Here is a 27,855-nt window from a genome sequence, read left to right as displayed (position 1 = left end):
GTCTACCACAATATTAATCTCTGTTACTTATTTCGCATATTAGACGAAAAAAATGAAGGTTACACAAAAACATTAGAATACTTTCCAAGGTTTACAAAATTAAGAACAAGAAATTAAATAAAATATCAAAAGTATGTAACTGTAATACTAGATTTATTCAAACAGAAATTAAATTTCCTGGATAAAGCATCTGTGTAATACTATTTCTGATTCTGTGTCTGAAAAATGGCTTTGTAGTCACCTTTGTCTATACACTTAGGCATTAATAGGTACTATTCAGGATGTACACTATGAAAAATCAGTTGCTAAAGTACACATATCATGACTATATAAGATGACATGAAGATTTAATGAAAATTTAGTATAGAACATCTGACTTGTATCCTATGGACATACAAGAAAAAATACAATAACTCTATTTACCCATTACATTTTACAAAATCAGACAGAGTGTATTTATAAGCAGTGTTATTCATAAAAACAACAATTTAATTTCAAATATATTACCCTCCAATTATTCCTTTATCCTATATATGTATCTAATTGGCAAAACCTACCAGGTTACTGAAATCAGTAATAATCCAATCCATGATGCTTAATTCCTTGTATCAATGAACATCTTACATTTGAAAATCATTTTTCTTATGCCATAAGCTTGCTTCTCAGTTCCTAGAGAAATGCTATACCCTACCCCTTGCCCAGGATGTGTGACTAGTCTTTTGCACAAGGCTAAGTGACAGTACTTCTGAACACCCACACGCGCTTCATCAAGCACACACTTTCCTGCTCCTCTCAGACAAGGTCACCAATGGGCAAGCAGTTCCCCTAGTCCTCTTGTTCTTCATAGTGAGCATAGCCACTGGCATAGGTCCTTCCTAAATTTAAATTAGTAAACAATTCTGATGACTCAACATCTGAATCCTTTCCACCTTCATCGTCGTCTTCTTCATCATCCTCTGCTTCAGACTCATCCTCATCGTCGTGGTAGCTGGTATCACCACACTTATCAGATGAAAGGTTCTTCCAATAAGCATCATACCCAGAAGCTCCATCTCCCTCTTCACTTCCAGTCTGCCTGCCAAATTTCAGGGAGCGTGCTACAAAACACGGATAGGTACATGGTGCCTTATTAGTTCCTGTTCTCTACATCCTCATTTTCCTCTACAATACATAACATTACATGCACTTGATTGGCTACTTCTTACTCCCTAACAAAAAAGTAAGCCACATTTTTCCTACTTTCCTAACTTAATATTTAATTGGATAAAAAGAAAACCTTAAAAAACAATCAATTCTATCCAACATGAGGGTCTACATAGACACATGTAACAAATGATAAAGATTACAGTGTCATTTCATTAAATCTAGAAAAAGTTGGGAAACAAAACAGCACTCTCTAAACATAATAAAGCATGTTAAAAATTAAAATAAAATGCCCTTTCGTTTGATCAATTAAACGTTTATTTTAAATCATAGAAGAGTTGACTTCATGTCATTACACTTTTTAGAGCAATTTTATAAGTCGGATGTCCTAGAAGACAAAACCTTTAATTTCTTCTAGCAACACAAACTTTAGTGCAAAAAAAATCAGCAAAATCATCAGTCTTTCCTCATTTGATTAAGCAAAGTCATTTAGAATTATGGTTCCATTCTGAAATGTTTGGTAAAGAGTCAAATTGTGAGCTGCATTACTATGAATGTTTATGGCAGTCTTCTTCCTTCATAGAAAAGTTATATAAAAAGCAGAAAGCAATTTCCTACAGTAGTGATGTAGTACATAATAAGTACAGCTGCTCAAATACTACACACCTAAGAATTGCTTAAGAATGAATTCCAACTTTCCAGTACTAAAGATTACCAGCACTTAAATATTAAGGATTTATAGCTACTCAATTATTGAACAAGGAAGCCTCAGCAAAAAAAAAGAAAAATCCCTTTTTTGGTCTTAAATTTCAGTATTCACTATGTCATTAACTGAGGCAAATGCCAAATATCAAAGTGAATGATGGTATATTTCTTAAGTTAAATTGAGAAATTTTACCCATATATTTTCCAAGGCTGTAAAATTCCACTTCCTTAAGAGAACACATTTATCTTTTCAAATAGAAAAGAGGCAAAAACAAAAATAGAGAGGAAAAAAAAGATAAATCTTGTCTAAGCATGAAAGCAAAACCAACCCACTGTCATTTTAAGAAGAGCCTTACTTGACATGCTAAGATCCTTAGTTTCCTGAGTTTCATGTCCACATTTAGGGCAAGGAGGCTGTTTTCCTTTTTCTTGTTTAAACACCTTGCTCCTTGAATGATCATCACAGAAACAGGCCTATACAGAGAAGTAAAAATAAACAATAAATAAATTTAAAGGAAGTCCTTCAAGCAGGCCTTATTTTTATTTCATTTAATTTTTTAAATATATTTTTATTTATTTCAGAGAGGAAGGGAGAGGGAGAGAGAGATAGAAACATCAATGATGAGAGAGAATCACTGATTGCTGCCTCCTGCACACCCCCCACTGGGGATGGAACCCACAACCCAGGCATGTGCCCTTGACTGGAATCGAACCTGGGACACCTCAGTCCCCAGGCCAATGCTCTACCCACTGCACCAAACCAGCTAGGGCAACAATAAATAAATTTAAAATACGTAGAGATAGTCACTATTTCAAGGAAATTTAAAGATATGGTTCATTAGGGCAGAAGAGCTTGGGACTGGTCACACTCCTGACTTTAATTTCTTAAGAGAAATGCTCTCTGTCAGGACTCTTCAGAACTATGACCTAACACAAGGCAGAAACTATACACAGGGTATGATATGTAGACTTATATATTCACACATGAATATATGAGTATTCACAAAGACCCTGATGACATATGGTGAAGAGCCTATCTTACCCTCACATTGTATGCAGTCTAACTGGGGACACCGACAAGTGGAGAGGCTGCTATAAAACTATGCGTTGAAAGAGAAGAGTAGAGGAGGAGCACTAAACCCGGTGCAGGATTCAGGAAAGAACATGAAGTCTTAGCTGGGATCTGAAGGGGAATGGGGGTACAGTAAAGATGGAAGAGGGATCTAAGTTTGTCTAAGCTGTTTCTAAAGGAAACAGCTTAGACAAACTTAGAAAAGAGTGGGAAGAGAAATAAGATAGGATTAAGAATATAAGAAAAAAACCAGAATGTTTCTGAGAGCAAGTAAATTGGTTGCATCTATTTAGTTATTTTTGACAAACAGAAATGCTAGAGATAAGTTCCAAGGAATTAAAACATTATGGAAATCTTCACTGTCCTAAGCAAGTGCATTTTGACATTAATTAAAATACACTCCGTCATTTTGGTCAGAATTTTTTCCATAAACGTAAGGTGTGAAAACACTGAGCCAAGAGTCAGGAGACATGTGCGCTAGAGTCAACTCTAAGACAAGCCAACCAATAGCCTTTGCAAAGTCATAAAGATTTCTCAATCCCACAATCTCCAAAATGAAAGAACAAAACTAAATAATGTTTAAGGATTCTTCCAGATTAATCACAGCTGTAAGTAATCCAAGGACTGGTGTGGAGTATGGGAATTAAAAACAAAAAATAAAAACTACTCAAGTATACCTTGCAACGGAGACAAGAATGCTGACCGAGCCGATTGCACGAAACACCTGGGGGGGAAATACATAATGCCCAGATTAAACTTGGTATCAAAACACTATTTCCCACAGATTTGTACTTGAAGTACTACCTTAGGTCAATTACTAAGTTTGCTTTTCTGTCTCATAGAATAAATAACTTAGAGGATACATAAATATGAGATTGAATTCCAAATCACAAGAAAGGAAATCAACAATTATTGTATACTTTAAGATGTTCCTTTAATCTTTGAAACATTCTATAAAAATATTGTAAATATTATACTAGTATATATAAAATTGATATATATGTCTTAGATATAGCTATATCTAATAATGACATATACACACACACACACACACACACACACACACACACATATATCTCAACTTTAAATTTATGTGAATATAAGGATTAACAACTGATACCGGAACTACCAGAACAAGAACCAAATTAAAGGAAGTGAATATCTGGGGAATATCAGTCTTTCCCATGATGGCATCCTATCTAATAAAAGAGTAATATGCAAATTAACCGTCACTCCATCACAAAGATGGTGGCGGCCACAAAGCTGGAGCGATCAGGAGGCTTGGGTTGCCCCCGGCAATGGAGGAAGCCAAGCTTCCCACCTGCCCTGGCGGGCACTGGGCTCCACACAAGGCTACAAAGTTTCAATTATAGAAGATAAATAAATCCCAGATACCTGCTGAAAAATGGGTCACCAGGGGGTGTGGCCAGCCTGAAAACGGCCCACAGCCCCTCACCCAGGTAGGCCAGGCACCCCAGTGGGACCCCCACCCTGACCCGGGACACCCTTCAGGGCAAACCAGCCAGCCCCCATCCGTGCACCATGCCTCTATCCTATATAATAAAAAGGTAATATGTAAATTGACCCTAACAGCAGAATGACTGGGAATGACTGGTCACTATGATACACACTGACCACAGGGGGCAGATGCTCAATGCAGGAGCTGCCCCCTGGTGGTCAGTGCGCTCCCACAGGGGGAGCTCTCCTCAGCCACAAGCCAGGCTGACAGCTGCCAACACAGCAGTGGTGGCAGGAGCCTCTCCCGCCTCCTCGGCAGTGCTAAGGATGTCCGACTGCAGCTTAGGCCTGCTCCCCACTGGCAAATGGACATCCCCTGAGGGCTCATGGGTTGCCAGAGGGATGTCTGACTGCCAGCTTAGGTCCAATCCCCTGGAGTGGGCCTAAGCCAGCAGGTAGACATCCCCCGAGGGGTCCCAGACTGCAAGAGGGCACAGGCCGGGTTGAGGGATGCTCCCCCTCCCCCTCCCAAGTGCACAAATTTTTGTGCACTGGGCCTCTAGTCTATTATATAATAACTAGAGACCTGGTGCACGAATTCGTGCCCAGTTGGGTCCCTTGGCCTGGCCTGTGGGATCAGGCCGAAACCGGCTCTCCAACATCCCCTGAGGGGTCCCAGATTGCGAGAGGTCGCAGGTCAGGCCAAGGGACCCCAATGGGGCACGATCGGGGCGGGGAAGGGACGCAGAAGGTTGGCCAGCCAGGGAGGGACCGCAGGAGGGCTCCAGGGCGTGTCTGGCCCATCTCACTCAGTCCCGATCTGCCAGACCCCAGCAGCAAGCTAACCTACCAGTCGGAGCATCTACCCCTGGTGGTCAGTGCATGTCATAGTGACTGGTCAACTGATCAACTGTCTGCCGCCTGGTGGTCAGTGCACATCATAGTGAGTGGTTGAGTGGCCTTAGCATATCATTAACATATTACGTTTTGATTGGTTGGACGACTAGACACTTAGCATATTAATTAGGCTTTTATTATATAGGAAGGTTTTCTAAGTGCCAGGTACTATACTAATGCTTTTCTTTATCTGGACTCTCATTTCAATTAACTCTTTGTAAAAGAAATTCACATCTTCCTTTTAAGGAGATTCGGGTTTAGAAAGATTTAGTGATTTGTCCAAAATCCTATGACCAACAAGTAGAAATCAAGTAGTGTAACTCCAAAACTTGAGCTTTTGAGAATCAGAGTAGAAATAAAATACAATCTATCTGTGAAGATGATACCATCCACCCTGTCAGTAACACTGGTTCTCAAATAGGAAAATCCCTGAGAATTATGTGTGCAGGTTAAATGCATGTGCCTGGCACCCACCACAAACGTAAATACAGAATCTCAGGGATGAGGCCTGAACACCTGTATTTCTTAAAATCCTCCACAGGTGTCTTTGATGCATAGTCCTGTCTAAGAATCACTGGAAAGAAACCAGGGGTGGTAGCCCTTACTTGGGGGCATCTGGAAGTGTGTGGAGACGAAGGGGATTATTTTAGTAACTTAGAGGTAAAAATGACATTTTGTATTCAGGACCAGTAATTCCTGATCATTCCTACAAAATAAAGAATTGGCCCAATTAAAAGACCATAGGCACCTCTGTTGAAAAAAGAAAATAGATGTGTTATGAATTTTTTCTACAACCAAAAAATAGATTTGAGCTAAATTACAGTCCATAAGAGGCTACATGAAAAACTGGATTCCTTTTTCATTGTTTAACTCTCAGACTATTAAGAAACTTGGATATATATATAAAAATTTAATATATATAAACTTACATTTAAATGTTTCTGCTTCTAAAACCTGGCAGCTGGCTTGATGTTCAAATTGATCATCTTCACAGAGAAAGTTTTGGCAAAAAGAACAACTGAATATTCTGCCTCCTATTAGATTAAAAAACAAAACACAAAAAGGTAAATATGATAAGCTTTAATTTAAAAAACTCGTATGTATAAAACTGCTCAAAAAGGATGGCAAGTTATTTCAGATTTACACCATAATGACACAGGAGTTTCTGTTCTGGTAAAGGCTACAATGAAAACTGCTAAAATGAACCATACAGAAATGGACTCCCCACTAACCCCTGGCTACACATATGTAATACAATGCTCCGAGACACTTGCTCTCCCATAAATACCCTCCCTACTTGTTTTGGTAAACAATCCAAATGACTGTTAGTGCTAGTATAAATCCCTTTTTCAACTAAACTGATAAGCAAAACAGTGTCTGTATTTAGGATTGATAGCATCCTGAAAAATATGTTAAAAAGAGTATCCAGGATGTTTCAAAGTCAGCCTTCACTTACAGCCAAGTTCGCTGCCTATATGTAATCACTCACCATGGTCCCAGACACCTCGTTCACATTCCACACACTCCGCGTCAGTAAGAGGGCAGGCACAGGCATGTGTGCTGAGACACTTCCGACCATGACAAACCCAAGCTTCACAGAAGTCACATATTGCACCCTGCAACCAAGGAGCACAAAAAATTAATCTTCGTCACTTGACCAGCTGCAGCCATTGTCTAACACAGTGATTTTCAGTGTGCCACAACAATTGTTCAATATATAATACCTCGTCAGGGGCACTGATCTCTTTTACCTTAGATTGTCAACTAAAAAAAATGACAACAGCCAACACAAGAGTCATCCAGTGTGATGTGCTGTCTTGAACCATAAATACATACGCCATTTAATAGAGTTTCATCTTGTTGGTCACATTGCATAATAAGGTTATGTCTGATTGATTAATTCTTGGTACCAGAAATCCTTATATACAAGTATAGGCACCTGATTTTTTTAAAAGTCACTTTGGAGCAAAAAGGGTAGATAATTACTAATATTATTTATTTTAAAAATCAATCAAAGTAATACCTATTTTTTTTTTTTTGGTCAGATTGGCAAAAAAATATATGTTTTGGTGTTCTGCAGAATTTTAGTAGTTTATTTGTGACATGAGGTGAAAAAGTTTGAAAGTCTCTGTCCTACCCAGTAGCTTCCATCCAAGATGTATACATTTAGTAATTTATCAACCTTCAGTGACAGTGGGTGGCTTCACTGAAGAAAAAATTTTACTGTTTACTCAGCCAAAATTAAGAGTGAAAACTACACCAATAGCTATTTATAATATACAGACCTTAGCTATATATCAAAAGAAAAAGAAGGGGAAAACTATACACTTACCCTAATATTAATCACTGAAGTAAGTCAGGAGCTGGAAGTGTGGCCTTCAAACTGAATTCTAATTCAAATGAAATCTGGAGTCCACAGTTCAGGCATGCTTGTGTACAGCAATTCCAGTAACTAAATTGAATGCTTCCAAATACTAATATTTTTAACTTAAGAAAATTCCTTATCTGTGTAATTTATAAAATAATCACATAGCCTTTCTAGGATAACCTAGAGAACATATTAAGCATCTATCAGCATCTTTTTTTCTTTTAAGGCATCTTATGCTTCAAAGCAATTATCCTATTTCTTTGTGGGGAAAAAAATTAAAGTAAAATATATAGAACTAAATGACAGGGTAAGATTTTCCATTTCTGTATTAAGATAAGATGGTAAGACTATACCTTTCAATAACATGAGGTCAAGAGTATTAAGAGCTAGAAAGAATCTTAATGGACTGATTGATCTTTCCTTTACAGATGAGGAACAGGGGCCTGAGACTAAGTCCAAATCCCAGAGCTATATTATAGAGGAGCTGAGATTTACATCCAGGTCTTCTGAATCTCAGTTCAGCATTATACCATTCAAGGCCCTGTAACAAAAATAGTATAGAGCAAATAGGAAAAATGTTTTATGACTTATAAAAATGGATTATCAGTGTAGCTAGCAAATCCTCAAATGTCTCTTGGATTACTCAAGGTTCTAACAACAAAGAGATGGCACACTAAACTGTGTAAGACAGGAGAGTTTAAAAGAGATAATTACAAAGGACAGGGATAGGCTCAGAAAAAACATCAAGGGACAGGAATGGGAGGGAGTTACCAGAACCCCAAGTGAGAGCCATATGGAGAGGAACTCTGCCCAATTCACATCCAAACCAGAGCAACCTGGTAGGGAATGAGCTGGGAGAATAAAGACCCAGATGGTATTCTCCTATTACCCTAAGGTATCCTGCCAGGGTCTCCCATCGACTGAACCAAAAGGAAGCCTTAACATAAGAAAGCTATGATCCAGTCAGGCTCCTAGGACAAATCAGGTGAAGAGGGAATTTTTAGAACTTGTAACTAATGATTCATGATTCTACTTAACTATTTCCTTTATACAAGATCATACAGACTCATACAACTCAGTTAATTAAAGTGTTTGATAAATTTAGACATAAGCAAGCTACCAAGGAAGATGACATGGTTTTTGAATCTTTGATTGATTTTTGAAAGATAATACTGACTATCTTATATTTAAAATAAAGAATTCACAAGATAACCATGAATAATTCTAGCTCCTTGCATCTGTAAGATAAACACACATGAAATATGTCATATAAAGATCTGCCTCCTACTAGGTAATTATATGTTCTTGGAGAGTTACTAAAAATAAAATATTCTGCTTGATGTAAAATACTATTATTTTAATCATGGACTGCAATTCAAACCAGAGCATAAAATCACACAATGGAATACAGTAAAACTGGTTAAAAGAATAACTTTTTAGTGAAAAAGAGAGCAAAATGCATCACACAAACATGTTTGTATTATTTAAAACAATGAATTTCCTTAGAAAAGTCTACATATAATGAAAAATTATGTATAACCTGTATTAAGTATGTACTTTTTTGGAAATAAAAAGCTTTAAAATAAAACTATTAATCCTATGTTCTTTTGGAATGAGATTGCTTATTTAATCAAAAGCATGAACCTTGGTTAAGCAGGGCTTTCGTAGTAAATGAAGTCTAAGTAAGACACATTAGAAAGGTACCACTGACAAATGAATTTTGTTTAAGTCAAAATTAAATGTTTCCATTCCCTGTATGTTTCCAAATAAGAAAAATAGGAAGCAGTTAAAAACAAGTAGGTAATAAAGGAAAGTCATACAAAAACATGCCACAGTTAATCAAGATAACTCCAGATTAATGAAGCCAAGGGACAAAGCAGTGTAATTATCCTATACTAGAGGCCCGGTGCACGACATTCATGCACTTGGGAGGTGTGGGGGTCCCTCAGCTCGACCTGCAACCTCTCCAATCTAGGAGCCCTCAGGGGAGCCCTCTCCAATCCGGGAGTTTCTGTCTGTCTTTGCAATCATATGATCGAATTGTCTGAGACCCTAACTCAGTTTGGTTTGTTGCTCACAGACTAATAGAGGCTTTTTCTTTGCTTCATTGGTGGAGATTTCCTGGAAGTTTTAGGATATCTTCCCTTTAATTTTTCCTAGATACTCTGATTTTACTTATGTCTCTCACCTTTGCTCTCCCTCCAACCCCCACTGCAATAGTAACTTGCTTCAAGCTCACTTTGCTCTAGTGTCTAGGACCGTGGTCGGCAAACCGGGGCCGCCAGCTCTCCCTCTCTGCTCTCCATCTGGCAGCTTGGGGATCCAAGTTCCCCAAGCCATTCCACTCTCTGCTGGCTCTCCTGCTCTGCTCTCCGCCTGTGCCTGTGTATGCAAATTAACCCACCATCTTTGTTGGGTTAATTTGCATACTCACTCCTGATTGGCTGGTGAGCACAGCAGAGGGATGGTCAATTTTCATGTTTCTCTTTTATTAATAATCCTATATAATAAAAGTGAAATAAGCTAAGTGGTCAACCATTCAGTCACAGTCGACCAGTCACTATGACGCGCACTGACCACCAGGGGGCAGACGCTCCAAACAGCAGGTTAGCTCGCTGCTGGGGTCAGGCCAATTGGGACTTGGCAAGAGGGCCGGACACACCCTGGACCCCTCCGACGGTCCCTCCCTGGCCAGCCGCCCCCATTGACCCTGATCGGGATTGGGCGAGATGGCCCTGATCAACCCCAATTGCCAGCCAGGCCAAGGGGCCCCACCCGTGCACACCAGACCTTAGTATATGTATAAAATACAGTGGTTATAAAAAATAACCAGAGCAGAAGGAAGGAGATAATAAAGATTAGAGCAGAAATCAATGACATAGAGACCAAAAAAACAATACAGAAAATCAATGAAACCAAGAGCTGGTTCTTTGAAAGGATAAACAAGATTGACAAACCCCTCGCCAGGCTCACCAAGAAGCAAAGAGAAAGGTCCCAAATAAACCAAATCAGAAATGATAGAGGCGAAATAACAACAGACCCCACAGAAATACAAATGATTGTTAAACAATACTATGGGCAACTCTACTCCAACAAACTAGACAACCTGGAGGAAATGGACAAATTCCTAGAAAAATACAACATTCCAAAACTCAATCAGGAAGAATCTAAAAACCTCAATAGGCCAATAACTATGGAAGAAATTGAAGCAGTCATCAGAAAGCTTCCAGCAAACAAAAGCCCAGGGCCAGACGGCTTCACAGGGGAGTTCTACCAAACATTCAAGGAAGAACTAAAACCTACCCTCCTCAGACTACTACAAAAAATTCAAGAGGAAGGAACACTTCCAAGCTCATTCTATGAAGCCAGCATCACCCTAATACCAAAACCAGGTAAAGACATCACAATGAAAGAGAATTACAGGCCAATATCCCTCATGAACATAGATGCCAAAATCCTCAACAAAATCTTAGCAAATCGGATCCAGCAGTACATCAGAAGGATCATACACCATGACCAAGTAGGATTTATCCCAGAGATGCAAGGATGGTACAACATCCGTAAATCAATAAATGTGATACATCACATAAACAAATTGAAAGAAAAAAACCACATGGTCATATCAATTGATGCAGAAAAAGCATTCGACAAAATCCAACACCCATTTTTGATAAAAACTCTCAGAAAGGTGGGAATAGAAGGATCATACCTCAACATAATAAAAGCCATATATGACAAGCCCACAGCCAACATCATACTCAATGGTCAAAAACTAACACCATTTCCCCTAAGAACAGGAACAAAACAGGGATGCCCACTCTCACCACTCCTGTTCAACATAGTACTGGAAGTATTAGCCATTGCAATTAGGCAAGAAGAAGAAATAAAAGGCATCCAAATTGGAAAAGAGGAAGTAAAACTGTCCTTATTTGCAGATGACATGATATTATACATACAAAACCCTAGAGACTCCATCAAAAAGTTACTAGACTTAATACATGAATTTGGCAATGTAGCAGGATAAAAAATTAACCCCAAGAAATCTGAGGCATTTCTATACACCAATAGTGAACTTTCAGAAAGAGAGATTAGAAAAACAATCCCATTTACCATCGCACCAAAAAAATTAAGATACCTAGGAATAAACTTAACTAAAGAGGTTAAAGACCTCTACTCAGAAAACTACAGGACGTTGAAAAAAGAGATAGAGGAAGACATAAACAGATGGAAGAACATACCATGTTCTTGGATTGGTAGAATCAACATCATTAAAATGTCCATACTACCCAAAGCAATCTATACATTCAACGCACTTCCCATTAAAATACCAATGGCCTTCTTCAAAGATCTAGAACGAACTCTCCAAAAATTCATCTGGAATAAAAAAAGACCCCGAATAGCTGCAGTGATCCTGAGAAAGAACAAAGTAGGTGGGATCTCAATGCCAGATATCAAACTGTATTACAAAGCCACTGTTCTCAAAACTGCCTGGTACTGGCACAAGAACAGACATATAGATCAGTGGAATAGAATAGAGAGTCCAGAAATTAGCCCGAACCAATATGCTCAATTAATTTTTGACAAAGGAGGCATGAACATACAATGGAGCCAAGATAGTCTCTTCAATAAATGGTGTTGGGAAAATTGGACAGATATATGCAAGAAAATGAAACTAGACCACCAACTTACACCATACACAAGAATAAATTCAAAATGGATAAAGGACTTAAATGTACGACAGGAAACCATAAAAATTCTAGAAGAATACAAAGGCAACAAAATCTCAGACCTATGCCAAAACAATTTCTTCACTGATACAGCTCCTAGGGCAGTTGAAACTAAAGAGAAACTGAACAAGTGGGACTACATCAAAATAAAAAGCTTCTGCACAGCAAAAGAAACCATCAACAAAACAACAAGAAAACCCACCTCTTGGGAAAACATATTTGCCAACGTCATATCTGATAAGGGCTTAATCTCCAAAATTTATAGGGAACTCATACAACTTAACAAAAAGAAGATAAACAATCCTATCAAAAAATGGGCAAAGGATCTAAATAGACACCTTTCAAAAGAGGACATTCAGAAAGCCAAGAGACATATGAAAGCATGCTCAAAGTCACTAATCATCCGAGAGATGCAAATCAAAACAACAATGAGGTACCATCTCACACCTGTCAGAATGGCCATCATCAACAAATCAACAAACGACAAGTGCTGGAGAGGATGTGGAGAAAAAGGAACACTTGTGCACTGCTGGTGGGAATGCAGACTGGTGCAGCCACTATGGAAGGCAGTATGGAGGTTCCTCAAAAAATTGGAAATGGAACTCCCATTTGACCCTGTGATCCCACTTCTAGGAATATATCCCAAGAAACCAGAAACACCAATCAGAAAGGATATATGCACCCAGATGTTCATAGCAGCACAATTCACCATAGCTAAGATCTGGAAGCAGCCTAAGTGCCCATCAGTAGATGAATGGATTAGAAAGCTGTGGTACATCTACACGATGGAATACTATGCTGCTGTTAAAAAGAAGGAACTCCTACCATTTGCAACATCATGGATGGAGCTGGAGAGCATTATGCTAAGTGAAACAAGCCAGTCAATGAAGGAAAAATACCACATGATCTCACTCATTCATGGATAATAAAGACCATTACAAACTTTTGAACAATAATAGATACAGAGGCAGAGCTGCCTCAAACTGATTGTCAAACTGTAGTGGGAAGGCCAGAGAGAGTTGGGGGGCAGGAGGGAGGGAAGTAAGAGATCAACCGAAGGACTTGTATGCATGCATATAAGCATAACTAATGGACATAAGACACTGGGGGGTAAGGGAGGGTAGGGGTTTGTCAAGGGCGGGGGGGAAAAAAGGACACTTATGTAATACCCTTTGTAATACTTTAAGCGAAAAAAAAAAAAAAAGACAGCAATTTTCAACCTTTTTTCATTCCACAACACACATAAATTTATTACTAAAATTCTGCCGGCTTAGCAAAAAAATATATTTGCCCATCTGACCAAAAAAAAAAAAAAAAATAGATATAGCCTGACTAATGTGGTTCAGTGAGTGAGCATCAACCATTGACCAGGGAGTCACAATAGGATTCCCGGTCAGGGCACATGCCATTTCTTGGCTCATTGCCCAGTAAGGAGTGAAGGAGACAGCGGAAAATTCTCTCTCATCAATGTTGTTTCTATCTCTCTCTCCCTCTCCCTTCCTCTTTCTGAAATGAATGAAAACATTTTTTTTAAATAAGTATAATTTTAATTCATATTGGATGGCTATTATTGTGCTGGCTGTTGTCATTTTTTAAAATTCACAATCGAAGAGAAAAAGGGGTCAGTGCCCCTGATGAAAGAGTCAGGTAGTGCGTGTTTTAAAAATTCTTGCAGCACACTGGTTGAAAATCAGTGACGGGTCTAAGAGATGATGATGAGAAGCTTACCACCATTGCAAGGCCAGTACTGTATACACCAGCATGCTTTATGACACAGTCTGAAGACTTCATCATGCACTTTGTTTTCCCTAGTAAAGAAACAAATTTGCACAATTAGCCTGGCAAAAGGAGCACATGCAAGTAATTCATTAATTATCTTTATCTAGCCTGTGCAAATAATTTTAAATGGATAGAAATAAGCAATGTACTGCTTACATAACCAAAAATAGAAAAGGGATATAACTGAGATCTCATTACCTGAGTCACATCTTTTGAGATTAGAAATTTATTAAAAACCAACTGCACAATAAAGTTGTATGTTAATTCATATTTGTACTAAAATCAGAAATTCCAGGTTATGTTTTCTAACCAAACCACCATTATAGCAGATTTTAAAATATGCTTTAAAATGAATTTAACGCCCTAACCGGTTTGGCTCAGTGGATAGAGCATCGGCCTGCGGACTCAAGGTCCCGGGTTCGATTCCGGCCAAGGGCGTGTGCCTTGGTTGCGGGCACATCTCTAACAGGAGGTGTGCAGGAGGCAGCTGATTGATGTTTCTCTCTCATTGATGTTTCTGGCTCTCTATCCCTCTCCTTTCCTCTCTGTGAAAAATCAATAAAATATATTTTAAAAAATAAATAAATAATAAAATGAATTTAACCTTTCATGCCCTAGCCGGTTTGGCTCAGTGGATATAGTATCAGCCTGTGGACAAAGGATCCTGGGTACAATTCCGGTCAAGGACATGTACCTCAGTTGCAGGCTCCTCCCTGGTTCGGGCCCCAGTCAAGGCTTGTGCAAGAGGCAACCAACTGATGTGTTTCTCTCACATCAATATTTCTCTCTGTCTTTCCCTTGCTCTTCCACTCTCTCTAAAAATCAATGGAAAAATATCCTCAGGTGAGGATTAAAAAAATAAAAAATGAATTTAATCATTCATAATTCACAATAAAAAGAGTCTGGTTTAAAGTTGTTGCTTATTTCTTTCCACACAATATCTCAAACCAACCAAACAGAAGTTATGCATCTTATCTGGTTCACTTTTTAAGTTTATTCATATGTACACATTTACAGACATAACCTCCAATTAAGTATTTTTCAAAAAAAAAATTCAAATAGTGCCCAAGTGAGCACAAAAACCAGCAATATGGTGATAGAGCTAAAAATTACCATATAGCCACAAAAACTCTGATGTAACAGCTAATTACCAATCCAAAACACTGTCAAGAAATTCATATACTTTGGGAAGATTAATAATGACACAGTAATCATCAATTTCATACTCCACAAAGTGGAACATGAAAGAAACAGAAGATATTCAATTTTCCATTATCCTGATTACCTGAGGAACAAAGCTAGACAACAGGAAACGGGAAGAAAGAGAAACTGGAAATGAGAGGCAACAGCTACCCACTGTTCCATTGTCTAACATGAAGTACAAAATACATGAGAAATGCATCCATGTATAACCAAATTTAAGCTCAAAAATACTGAAATTATAGGAAGGTCCTAGCAAGAATTTAATCTTTTCCATAAATTATTTTTCTCACTCTACATTCATTTCTTTTATAAAATAAGGATATAACTGGCAGATAAGCAGTCTACCTAAGCCAGTATTCTCTTTTTCATTAATTATAAACCTCAATGATGTCTTCTTTGAAAGCTAGAACAACACTAGAATATTCAGGGATGTAGCCCTAAACATTCCTAACTTTCTGCAATGTTATCATACGTAAACACATTAAAATGAGCATATTCCAAAATGTGTTATACCTGAAATTATTATACCAAAACCAAAAGGGATATTTGTTCAAGTAAAAGTTTGGGGAGAAAATCTGTATTTCTTTACTGGAGGTCTTCAGAAACTTTAACATATAAATACTAGAAGCCCGATGCATGAAATTTGTGCAAGGAGCTCAGCCCTAACAGCCCTGGCTGCCTGGGCCCTCGCAGCCCTGGCTTCGTCTAGAAGGTCGTCGGGACAGTCATTCTGCTGTTCAGTCTAATTAGCATATTAGTTCTTTATTACACAGGATATAATAGAAATCTCCCAGATGGGAAGGGGATGAAACACACAGCATTTCTCAAATGTATACATTGTGCTAAAAAATACTTATTAATATATCACAAGTATTCTAAGAATGACTATTTGACAAACACCAATCTTGTTCTGTGCACTACATTTAGTTTTACTCTGAATGATCATCTACTCTTAGTTTCCACTTATACCTAGGAAATGAGTATGTGGCTTTAAGAACTCTATTCTAATCACTTGGGAATCCATGTGAAGAAAATCAAGAATCATATGCTAAATGCCAAACAGAAAACAAATGAACACAAAAAACTGGCACCAGGTAAATGTAGAATAAAACTATTCCCAATGGTCTAACATACTGCAGGCAATATTAGCAGGAATCAAATTTTAGAAATGTAAACAAACGGCTATGGACAAGACTAAGGTAGTATAAATAAAAATCCAGGACCATCAAGTACTATTAGTTTGAAATCTGATCTTTTAATGTGTAAAACAACATGTTGGTAGCCCTGGCCGGTGTGGCTCAGTTGGTTGGGCATCAGTCCATACACTAAAAGGTTGTTGGTTCCATTCCCAGTCAGGATACCTGCCCAGGTTGTGGGCTCCATCCTTGGTAGGGAGCGTGCATGAGGCAGCAAATATGTTTCTCTCTCTCTCCGTATCTCTCTCTAAAAATCAATTTAAAAATCTTAAAAACACAACAAAAACATGTTGGTAACCTATATCTAACCTGTATGTTAACCATTTTCCAGCATTACATTACAGAGTCAAAATCAAGACTTGATAGTGTTGATCAGGCACTTGATAGTGTTATTTCCCACTTATAAGCGAAATAACATTTAATGATATTTTATCAATGGTAAGGCATAACATTATTATAAACAGTGATAAACCCACCATTTCAAACTGATTAACTGCCAACAAATATTTGATAAAAGGCAGGTGCCTTCAGTTGTCATACTTACCACATTGTGCACAAATTGGTAACTTCTGTACAGAATTACAAAAATAGCAAAATGCTCTATTCTTCTGCCGCCTTGTCATGTAAAATAAATTTTAAAATATAGTCAATATCAGATAAAAGATCAGAGGATCTAATTATTATATATAGATAGATAGAAAAAGAAATAAAAATTTACCTCTGACACTTGTCACATTCCTGTAAAATATAAACATGACATTAATTTCCTACTGGCTGAAAATTACAAATTTACTTGCATTATAAAGAACATCCTGCTCTTCATGTTAAAATTTAAATGACACTTGCCCAAATACTCCAACTGCCCCCAGTATACAGGAATCTACAAATAACAAAGGCATAATGCCCTAGACAAAGAAGTGGCATTTTCACAAAAGAGGTAAATAGAGGTAGTTTGTTTTTTAATGGATCACACAAGAAACAGTGGAGAACACAATATGGAAAAGCTTACAGAAAATCCAGAATCTTAAAGCATGGTATTAAAAATTCTCAACAATCTGATCTCTAACTACTTTTCAAATTGCTGGCCTATTCTCTTTAGATTCAAGTCACTATTTGTCAGCCAATTTCAAAATATGCCTTGTACTCTCTTTTTTATTCCTTATTCTAACACCTTGCCCTGAAAAGTCCCTCCTCACAGTCTTTCCTTGTTGGAAGTTCTGGTGATGATCCCACCTCTTCTGTAAACTGCAGCCCATCCACACGTTCAACTTTATCACCTCTTAGTCTTCATTGTGCCTCCACTGCAACACTCACCAAGTCTGGCTGTCATTGTATATACTTAGGAATGTGAATTACTTCTTCTTTCATCTTGCCCTCTACCCCTAGACTCTAGAAAGGACCCTGACACACAGAAGGGGGTCCCCACTGTCCTATCTGTGCTATGTAATCCTGCTCCCCCACCCCAGCCATAAATGTTAGTCCTAGAAATGGCACCACGAAGTCCAAAGTATCAGAGTTCTTTCCCTCTCTGAGGGTAAGGATATGTGATGTGAGATATGTGAGTTACCCGGGCCTATGAACCCAAACACATGGAGTAAGACAGCCTGAGAAAATGGAGCTAATAAGCAAAAAGGAACAAAAGCAAAAGATGGAACTATAAGACTGTTCCAGGTTCCAGTTGTCCCTGTGTTCCAGCTACATCCTTGCCCTGCCCAACTATACAAGTTAGTCCACTATTTTCTCCCGGTTACTTAGGTTGGATTTGTCATTTATAAACAAACAGTTCTTAAGTATTGCACAAAACAACTGATCCATAAGCTTGTGGAAACAGGACTGTGTCATTCACCTATGTATCCCCCACAGTGCCTAAAACAGCATCTACGGCACAGAATAGATGCACAACAGTGTGTGGAATTAAGTCATGTAAACACTTCATGTGTGTCTGATGAAACAGAAGAAGAAAAAAGAGGAGAAGTGGGAATAGAAAAAGTAGAGAGAAGTAGAAATTGGGAAATGTGGGACAACTCAGAGAAACATGGTCAAAGAAAGAAAAGGACTAATGCTGACAAGTATCACTTGCTTTTCAGAACTCTGACCAAAGAAGCCCACAAGTGATCAGGACTCCATTTGGCACAGGGAAATAAGATAGTAGAACAGGAAACCAAAAGAGATGTCAAGAACAGTAGAAAGTTTAGAAATGAAAAATCAAATGAGTTATAAAGAACTGCTAAGAGAAAATGATAAAAAGATTCCAACTAATAAGATAAACTGAATTAAGACACATAAGCTCAGAGAAGCTGGAAAATTTTTAACAGCAATCCTAGTATGTATTCTTTTTTTTTTTTTTTTAAATATACTTTATTGATTTTTTACAGAGAGGAAGAGAGAGGGATAGAGAGTTAGAAACATCGATGAGAGAGAAACATCGACCAGCTGCCTCCTGCACATCCCCTACTGGGGGTGTGCCCGCAACCAACGTACATGCCCTTGACCGGAATCGAACCTGGGACCTTTCAGTCCGCAGGCCGACGCTCTATCCACTGAGCCAAACCGGTTTCGGCTAGTATGTATTCTTGGTCAATAACTATTCATCACCAAGAATAGCCAAGGTAATATGATAGGTTTTATAAATAACATAAAATCAAACAAAAATCATTGCTACTCAAGTGTTAATGAAAACAATGGACATGCCTCTAACACAGATTTCAAAATCAATAAAATACATACAGCAACACTGTATTCACTAAAATTTTTTCAGGTGTTTTTCTGATAATTGATACAGTTTTTCAACTATCAACTGATATCATAAAAAGCTGTTACCATTGAAGCATTGCATGGGTGTTTAGCTAAATCTATGGTGCTTCTTGATGCTCGGAGCTGTTTTTCACGTTCCCGGCGGTTCTCTGCCTTCTTCCTCGCACCAGTCTTTTTTTTAGGCATTTTTTCTCTCTTTCAACACAAGAGAACAAACAGAGAAGGTATAAGTTCCAGGTTGCATTTGCTAATAACTAAGAAATTTATTCTCATTAAATTTTAAACTCAAACCTGTCATTTTGACGGGTAAGCAATTTTAAGCCTTTATGAAACATTAAGCACACATTATCCCAAAAAAAATAGATGCCTTTTAAAATAATGCACTTACTTGCACTACCAAACAATTCTAACAAATGTAAATACACACACACACACACACACACACACACCCCAAATCATCTTAAAAGCCAAGTTTTTTTTTCCCATTGAGGAAAAAAAGTTTCCCTGATATTAGTATTCTTTAAAAATTACTCTGTACCAAGGTAAAAAATAAAATGATTAGGCAGATATCATTAACAAGAAATCATTAAAAAGTATATTATTTACCCAGTGTACATCACTGTTTTGAATTTCATATTCAAACTAGAGGCCCAGTGCACGGATTCATGCCCCAGGGGGGTCCCTTGGCCTGGCCTGCGGGGATCTGGCCGAAACCCACTCTCCGACATCACCCGAGGGGTCCCGGATTGCGAGAGGGCCTTTCTTGGGTGACACACCCCGGAATCCGGCTCCCTCCTCTCTGGTTCCAGGTGCATCACCCAAGAACCGCAGCTGCCAAGTCACCAAAGCTTGGCAGCTCCTGTGTTGAGTGTCTGCCCCCTAGCAGTCATTGCATTGCACATCATAGCTACCAGTCAGCCTGGCCTGCAGACATCCCAAGTGGTCCCGGATTGCATGAGGGCTCAGGCCAGGCCGAGGGACCCCACCGGTGCACAATCGGGGCCGGGGAGGGGCCGTGGGAGGGCTCCATGGCATGTCCAGCATGTGTTGCCCAGTCCTGATTGGAGCCAATCAGGGCTAGCTGGCCAGGGAGGGACCGTGGGAGGAATCCAGGGCATGTCTAGCCCATCTCGCCCAGTCCCCATCGGCCAGACCCCAGCAGCAAGCTAACCTACCAGTCGGAGTGTCTGCCCCCTGGTGATCAGTGCAAGTCATAGCTACCGGTCGACCGGTCGCTTAGGCTTTTATATATATAGATGACCTGATACTGACAAGACCCAAAGATTAACAAGTCATGGTTCTCCTATGTAATATCTAAATAAAACATCTGCTAGGCAAGTCAAATGACATTAACTACAAAGTCAAACTATTCTCTCTGAAAAGATGTTAAAGGTATTATAGTTTTGCTCTGACTCTGAAAGCTGCCCTTCTGTCTACATGCAATAAGCATATATGAGGTGGGCAAAAGTAGGTTTGCAGTAGTAAAACAAATAAATAATACAGTAATAAATAATACGAGAATAAACTGTTTCAGGTACTCAACACGGTAAACCTACTTTTGCCTACCCCTGTCCTCCCTTAACCTTGTGCACAGGTTCTGCGACTTTTAAGTGAAGTGACCTATAGCGAAACCACTTTTACCACTGGCTAACTCACATAAAGGGGACTTAAGTTCCTAGCTATCTCAAGGTTTTAAGTAAAGGATTTGCACAAAATGTTATTCTATAACCTGCTGTAATTTTAACAGGGTTCAAAGTTATGTTTAAGAGTATGTATTTTCCACATATATTAAAACTAGAGGCCTGATGCACAAAATTTGCGCACCGGCTTCCCTCTAGCACCAGGGACTCCGGCTTCCTTGGCAGCCCTGGTTTCATCTGGAAGGTTGTCCAGAAGAATGTCCGGTCTAATTAGCATATTACGCTTTTATTATTATAGAAGATAATGACTTTAAAACTGGCTTTCATCATTTAGTTGAAAGAACTACCACATTTAGTAGAACAAGATTTTTACTAAATAACACATTTTTATTTGGCTTTTCAGCAGTCCGAACGCTAGACAATCCCTGAGGATTCCAGCCCCATCTTTCGTGCGGATGTTTGCCTCCCAGCTCTGCCTGGCACATATTAATCACTCAATAAATGAAGAGATACACTCATCAAAGAACCTACGTGCTTGCTTTGAAATCTCAAACTCAAATTTCTTAATATTCTCCAAAATACATATTTTTTAAAGTCTTTTTTCTAAGAGTGATTCTCAAAAATCAACTGCAGAAATTCCTAAAAGTACAGATTGAGACTTCTGGGCCTTGCTCAGGATCCAGGAACGCCAGGCCTCCAAGGACAGGCTGGGGTTTCACCGCTCTGATTCAAAGAATCGGACGCGTGCCCGGGACACGTGGACAGCGCCAGGGGGGAGCGCGCCTAGGAGACTTCCATTTCCCCTTCCACGGGGCCCATTACAATACAGCAAGGCCACGCGCCAGCCTGTGCTGGACACAACGCGAAGGTCACTCCGGAACTTCTCCTACTTTGGGTTTCCACTCTGAGGTTAGACTATCCCATCAAACGCCAAGTGATGGGAAGTTTAGACTCTTAAAAAAATGAACAAATCAAGCCAGGACGTTTGGTAGGTGGTTACTCAAGTACTGCCCAAGCCCACCGGGTCACCCTTGCAGTATCCAACATGACAAAGTCTACACGTGAAAAAAAACGTGTACCGATACGGCCAACAGAGCACAGGAAATAACCGCGGGGTGATCGATCGATCACCCGGAGGAATTCTCTACGTCCCCGGGGGTGAACCGCTGAGAACGCTGGGCCTCATTTTTTCCCCCTCGTTTTGGGAATGTGAAGAGCAAATTCTCTTTCTCAGCCTCAGATGGGGTTAAGCCCCTCTCCAGCAGCGCAACGACTTCTCCAGAACGTGGCCGGTGCCGCCAAACGAGGAAACGGGCGCGGGGTCGCCGCGGTCGGGGCGGGGAAGCCGGCCGCCAGAGGACGCAGCGCGGTGAAGGGGCGGGAGGGCGGGCGGCCGCAGAATCGCCGGGGGCGCCACGCGGCTCGGGGGCCCGCCGACCGCCACCGCCCGCGGGACACCCTCCCTCGCGCGCGCTCCGGGCCAACCTCGCTCACCCTGGCGGGGAGGCCGGGCTCACTCCGGCGGCCAGAGGGGCAGGGAGCGGCGGGGTGACGCCGGCCCGCGGCGACAGCAAATCCGGCGCGCGGACCCCGACCCGGAGTTAGGGGCTACTGAGACGCGGGCACGGTGGGCAGTCACTTTCCGACTCCGGGAGCCGGACCGGATGTCCTCTGACGTCAGCGCGTCCTGACGGCGGCGCGTAGACAGGGAAGGGCCCGCCCACTTCTGTTCGCCCCGCCCCGTCCCTCCCACTCCTGCCGGGGAGCGGGCGCGAGCAGCGGGCTCTCCATCTTGGGGGGAGGAGGACCTGGTGGAAAGGAGGAGGCCGGAGAGAAGAGGAAAAAGGGGGAAGCAGAGCTCTAAGGAGATGGGAAGGCCCGTCTATTTTATTTTCCCAGAGAAGGAGGAACCTAAAGGAAGAGAAAACTCTAAAAGGAAGAGGTACATGAGCTCACAGACTTGGTACTGTTTCAGCTGACTCCGACAGAAAGTGCTGGCCTGATTCTCTGGGGAACCTCCCACCGCCGGTTCCTCACATCCCACTTCTCACGTCTGCACGTCTGCCGCCGGAGCTGTGCCTTTACGCATTTCCCCACGCGTCCTCCCTGGTTCGGAGGCGGGCTCACTCCCCCTGCTCCCGGGGCCTCGTGCAGATCATTATTCCTCCTTTCTGGGTAGCCATGCCACTTTTCACCCTTCATCGGTACAGTTTTTTACCCACAACTTAGGAATGGAAAACTCTGGAACTCGACTTCCAACTTCTGCCATCACCCATTCACATCCAAATGGAAGACCCTTTCTCTTGGGTTCTTGCTTTCTTCATCTGCAATAGCCATCACCTGCACTCGGCTACAGGCACCCCGTTCTTAAATGTTTTTCTCTCAGGACCCTTTTAAGACTCTTGAAAACTGAAGACTCTAATGAGCTTGTGTTTATGTGGGTTATGTCTATTGATATTAACCATATATAAATATTAAAACAAATTTAAATACTAATTCAGCAAAAATAATACGTATAAGTATATTACATGTTAGTATAAAGAACATATTTATATAGGAAAAATAGCTATATTTTTCCAAACAACAAAAAGAATAGTATTCTTTTACAGTTCTGCAAATCTCTTTAATGGAAAGCCTAATACAGTGATGGCTAATACAGTTTTGAGCTCAACGTGTCAACATTTTGAAAAACCCTAACTTAACTCTGGTGCCGTGTCACATATAGAAATTTTTTGATATTTGCAACCATAGTAAAACAAAGACTTATATTTTTGATATTTATTTTATATATTTAAATGCCATTTAACAAAGAAAAATCAACCAAAAAAATGAGTTCGCGTGTCACCTCTGACACGCGTGTCATAGGTTCACCATCACTGGCCTAATAGAAGGCAGGTGAATTCTTATATCTGCCATGCTGCTGAAAAATGTGTTGATGTTCTCATTTTCCCAACATATGGTTAGCCAGAGGAATTGCAAAGGGCCCTCGGGGAAGGACTGGGGAAATTATTACAGTGTACATCTTTTACGATATCCCAGGCTTCCTCCTGGGAATCTAGCCTTTTCTCTGCTGATGGTTTCCAGATGCAAAAACTGGCTCAGACTTTAAAACCTGGCAAAGAATTGTGACTAGTTATTGGAGTGTTGTTCTCAGGCTTGCACTTCTTGGTTTCTTTTGATTATACAGGCTGAGCAGAGTCCTTGTTTGGTGCCCATCCATTATGCTCCTAGGGACACTGTATTCTGTTATCCATCTCCCTAATCTTCTCAGGAGCAGGCCCTCTCCTTCATTGCCACACCTCCTTTGCCACTGGTTAAAATAAAATTACATTGTAAAGAAAGCCAGGTTATTGACCCAGTGGTCAGGAGGAAAACTGAGGGCAGATCCTGAAAGGAACACAGGTTGTGGGGTAAGGAGGAGGCCTCCGCTTTGTTTTCAGCCAAGTCGGGGGCACTAGTCATTAGTCAGGAATATGGACCATGTTCAGACTCACAGAGTTCATGAAAACCTAGGATTCACGTATTTCAGGTGTCTCAACCCAGTTCATTGCATTAGGGTTTCTTTCCCAGTCAGCATTGGGACCTTGGCATGGCCAGCCTAACTGGGCTGCAAGGTTGTTCATCTCCATTGGAGCTCTGCCACACTTTTCCAGTGCTGGGCCTATTGCTCAGCTCTCTGCCCTCCCACTGCAGGAGATAAAAGCTTCTTAATTTGCTACCAAAGAGGCCTTTTGAATTTTACTCATATATTTAATAGCCATTAACCTTTCTCAGCTTTTTGTGTTTTGCAAAGAATGAACTTTGCTTAGCAACAGCCAATTCCCCTGTTTTTAAAATTACTATCTCCCTCATATTTCTTAAACTAGAGGCCCAGCATGCACGAAATTGTGCGCGAGTAGCTTGCTTCCGCTTGCCTCAGCTGGCTGCCCCACCCTCCGCCGCTGGTAGCCCTCCGCTGCTCATAGCTCTCCACCACTAGTAGCTCGCGCCCCACCCCACCCACTGCAAGAGCCACTGCTTGTTTGGTCATGACCGCATAATGGCGGTAGGGCCACGGCTTTTTATATATATAGATGTCTAATGCATCACACCCACTCTAGTGTACAAATGTTCACATTACACCAGTTCACTTTTACAAAAGACCTACATATGAACCCGTTTTTACTAACCAAAAGAAATCCAAAGAGGATTTTTGCTTTTACCAAAAAAAAAAGTAAAAATAGCCTTTTGCGTTTGTTTTGCAGGAAGCCCTTATAAAGTCGACATGTACCTGAGCAGTCAGAGTGGCCCTGCCAAGCTCCCTCCCTGGGAACTACACTCAGCATCTCCACATCAAGCCCCATAGTTGTGAACTGTCTATGAGCATCTGTACTGTATCTCAATTTAGTTTGTGCTTCATTAGCAAGATGTGTCCTATGGTATCAGAAAAGCCTGAGAGCTCAGAAGGGTGTTATGTTTAGCATAAAACTGGACATAATTGTTATTTTAGGTTTATGTGTTATTTGGTCTGATTAGCTAGGTTATTTTTTGGGTATGGGAATGAGCAAACATTTTTCCATATAATTTAATGGTAATTGCTTTTTTGCTTTCTACCATCAATATGAAAGGTTTCATAGAACACTCTCAGATAGCAGGGGAAACATGTATTACCTTCATTAGAATACATCCCAGTTCACTACTAATGAAACTATTACCTTGTGTCAAGGTCTGTCTGTCCTACACCTGTCACCAATGAGAAGGTCTCATTGGCAGTCAGCTGGCCAGTGACTCAAGTCAAAAAATCCATAATAGCTTCTCCTTTCTTGACTCATGTTTGACATCAACTATCTTAGATTAGCTTCTCTGGGAGCATACTGAGTCAGAGGTACAACTTGCATTTGGCTGGGTGCATCTGAAAACCCCCTCTGACCTAGAATTTGCATTCTAGTGAAGAACATGCACACTGGAGATAGGGGCCCTATAGCCAAAAAAGATAGGATGTTGGGGGTTGAAACTCTGGCATAAAGCTGGGACTCACAAAGGACAACACCCTCAGTGCAAAAACAAGGTGAAGGGAAAATCTTGCAACCCAGAGAAAGATGGTTAATTGCCTGCATCACCTTTGTTTCTAAGTGGAGTGGTAAATAGTAAAAATTAATAGCACCACATGAGAATCCCTAACTGCAAGCCCACCTTTAAGCATTTGTTTGATTTTAAGGCTATCTCTGCTATTCTACAGTGAAATAAGCATAGGGAATAGGAGAAACCTGAAGGGCCTCCAGAACATTCCTAAAGTTTGGCATGGCTGCTCTGCAGTTACTGAGCCTCTTCCCAGGATCACAGGCTTCTGATTTTTTTAAATGCTTTTATCATATTGCCATTAAAATGATGTTTGAAATTAATAGATTTTAATAGATACCCCCTTTTTGGTAGCAGGGGGTGGATTAAGAATGTTTCTTTCTATTACTGAGAGATTTTATTTTAACTATGAATCAGAGATAAAAGCATGAACTCTTAAAAATAAAATTTAAAAGAGAAGCAACCCAGTAGAAAAGTGGGTAAAATATATGAACATGCAATCCACATCCAAGAAACACAAATTGTGAATAAATACATGCAGTTATTTTTAGCCTCTTTAATAATCTGGTAATTTCACTCCTTAGTCAAATACTATACAGAAACTATCAGGAAATGTATGCAAGAATAGTAGCTTTATAGAAAAATACTGCAAACCAGCTGAAATGTTCATCAACCGGAGTATGGATTAATAGTTACATATTCACCCAATGCAACGTTAAATGGTAGTGAAAATGAACAAACTACAACAATATGCAGAATTGTGGATGCTTTTCAGAAACAGAATGCTTACATATGTGTTATATATACTATATGTGTTATTTTGCATGTAGCAAATATTAAATATTTTAAGTTATAAATGTGAATCACCTGTGTGTCCTCTCAGTACTCCCTATGTTGGTGGGTGTTGGGAGAGGTAATTTGCCATGGACCCTCAGCTGCACATTCTTGTGAGTGTGCCAAGAATATAAGGCCCTCTCACATGACGTAACATGACTCGCTGCACAAAGATCAGACCTGCTTCCACTTGTTAAAAAAAAAAAAAAAAGGTAGTAAATTCCTCAAGCTCAGTGTTCTTTGGTGATGATGCAAATATACTGTGTGCATAGCATCTGCCTGGCCCCTCTGCATTATTTCCATGAGATTTGAGAATCAAGGGAAATCAATATGATCATGATACTCTAGCCACTGCTTTGCCATGAGACTAAAGTCTTTTGTCCCTGATCCAAGAGTCTTGTATCTGCCAGCACCCATAAACAGTAACAGTCTGCAAGTTAGGTAAAATCCCAGACACTTCTTAGACCTCGACAGTAAGCTGGGAGACTAGAAAGATTTCCAAAGACCTTGACCCTGTTTAGTCACTAACTAGCTATCTTGAGTTGGCCTACTCAGTACTGTCTACAGAAATTTTGTTCTTTTTATGTAAAAGGAGATCATTGAAGTAGATAGTCTCTAATACTTTGTGATTCTATATTGTGTGAGTATAGAAGCATGTCCTGAGATCTAGAGTGAAGGCACTCAACCAGATAAAATGGAGCTTGCAAGAAGGAATTGAAGCTCTTTTGTAATTTCACTTTGTGTCTGAATCTGACATCGCGGAGTGCTTAGGTGGGTGGAGGTCCTTTCTTCTTCCTGCCGTCGGTTTTCTTTATTTTTCTACCTGTGGGCAATGATGCTATGGAAACAATGAGATAGAGAAACTTGCCAGCCACTCAGTTGTTTTCCTCCTGTGCTTTTTCTCTGTATTGCAGGGTTCTGGTTAGATTCCACCAGGGAGAGGCATGTGACTTGGGAATCGGAAGAGAGGCAGAAGCCATGATTATTTCTCCTACAGAGCAATGCAGGCACTCGCTCTCAC

The 27,855-nt window shown here is 40.2% G+C and overlaps 1 protein-coding gene and 1 long non-coding RNA gene across 4 annotated transcripts; one reads left to right on the top strand and one right to left on the bottom strand.

Moving 5' to 3' along the window:
* Positions 1 to 136: 136 nt before the first annotated feature.
* ZNF330 (zinc finger protein 330) lies at positions 137 to 22,610 on the bottom strand. Of its 3 annotated transcripts, none has more exons than XM_070415221.1 (10): positions 22,428 to 22,610; positions 19,369 to 19,497; positions 17,267 to 17,286; positions 17,093 to 17,163; positions 14,099 to 14,178; positions 6,765 to 6,891; positions 6,205 to 6,309; positions 3,598 to 3,644; positions 2,205 to 2,322; positions 137 to 1,097 (listed from the first exon to the last, which is right to left on the bottom strand). In XM_070415221.1, the coding sequence occupies exons 2-10, from the start codon at positions 19,486 to 19,488 to the stop codon at positions 826 to 828; spliced, it is 960 nt and encodes a 319-aa protein (XP_070271322.1). In that variant the 5' UTR covers positions 19,489 to 19,497; positions 22,428 to 22,610; the 3' UTR covers positions 137 to 825. The 3 variants fall into 3 exon arrangements, with proteins under 3 accessions (XP_070271322.1, XP_070271321.1, XP_070271323.1); XM_070415220.1 differs by having other exon boundaries at positions 22,437 to 22,610; XM_070415222.1 differs by lacking the exon at positions 22,428 to 22,610 and adding an exon at positions 22,022 to 22,263.
* A 125-nt stretch (positions 22,611 to 22,735) lies between these two features.
* LOC139010590 (uncharacterized) lies at positions 22,736 to 26,863 on the top strand. Its single transcript, XR_011471544.1, has 2 exons — positions 22,736 to 22,884; positions 25,187 to 26,863. It is a non-coding gene; the product is annotated as an uncharacterized lncRNA (long non-coding RNA).
* The last annotated feature ends 992 nt before the right edge of the window (positions 26,864 to 27,855 follow it).

The sequence above is a fragment of the Myotis yumanensis genome, unplaced genomic scaffold, assembly GCF_028538775.1.
Source record: "Myotis yumanensis isolate MYYU_CA2020_CCGP unplaced genomic scaffold, mMyoYum1.0.hap1 SCAF_5, whole genome shotgun sequence".
In the NCBI taxonomy this organism is placed as follows: Eukaryota; Metazoa; Chordata; class Mammalia; order Chiroptera; family Vespertilionidae; genus Myotis; species Myotis yumanensis.
Note: the sequence above shows the minus strand (reverse complement) of the source record. Positions and strands in the feature narration are given on the sequence as shown.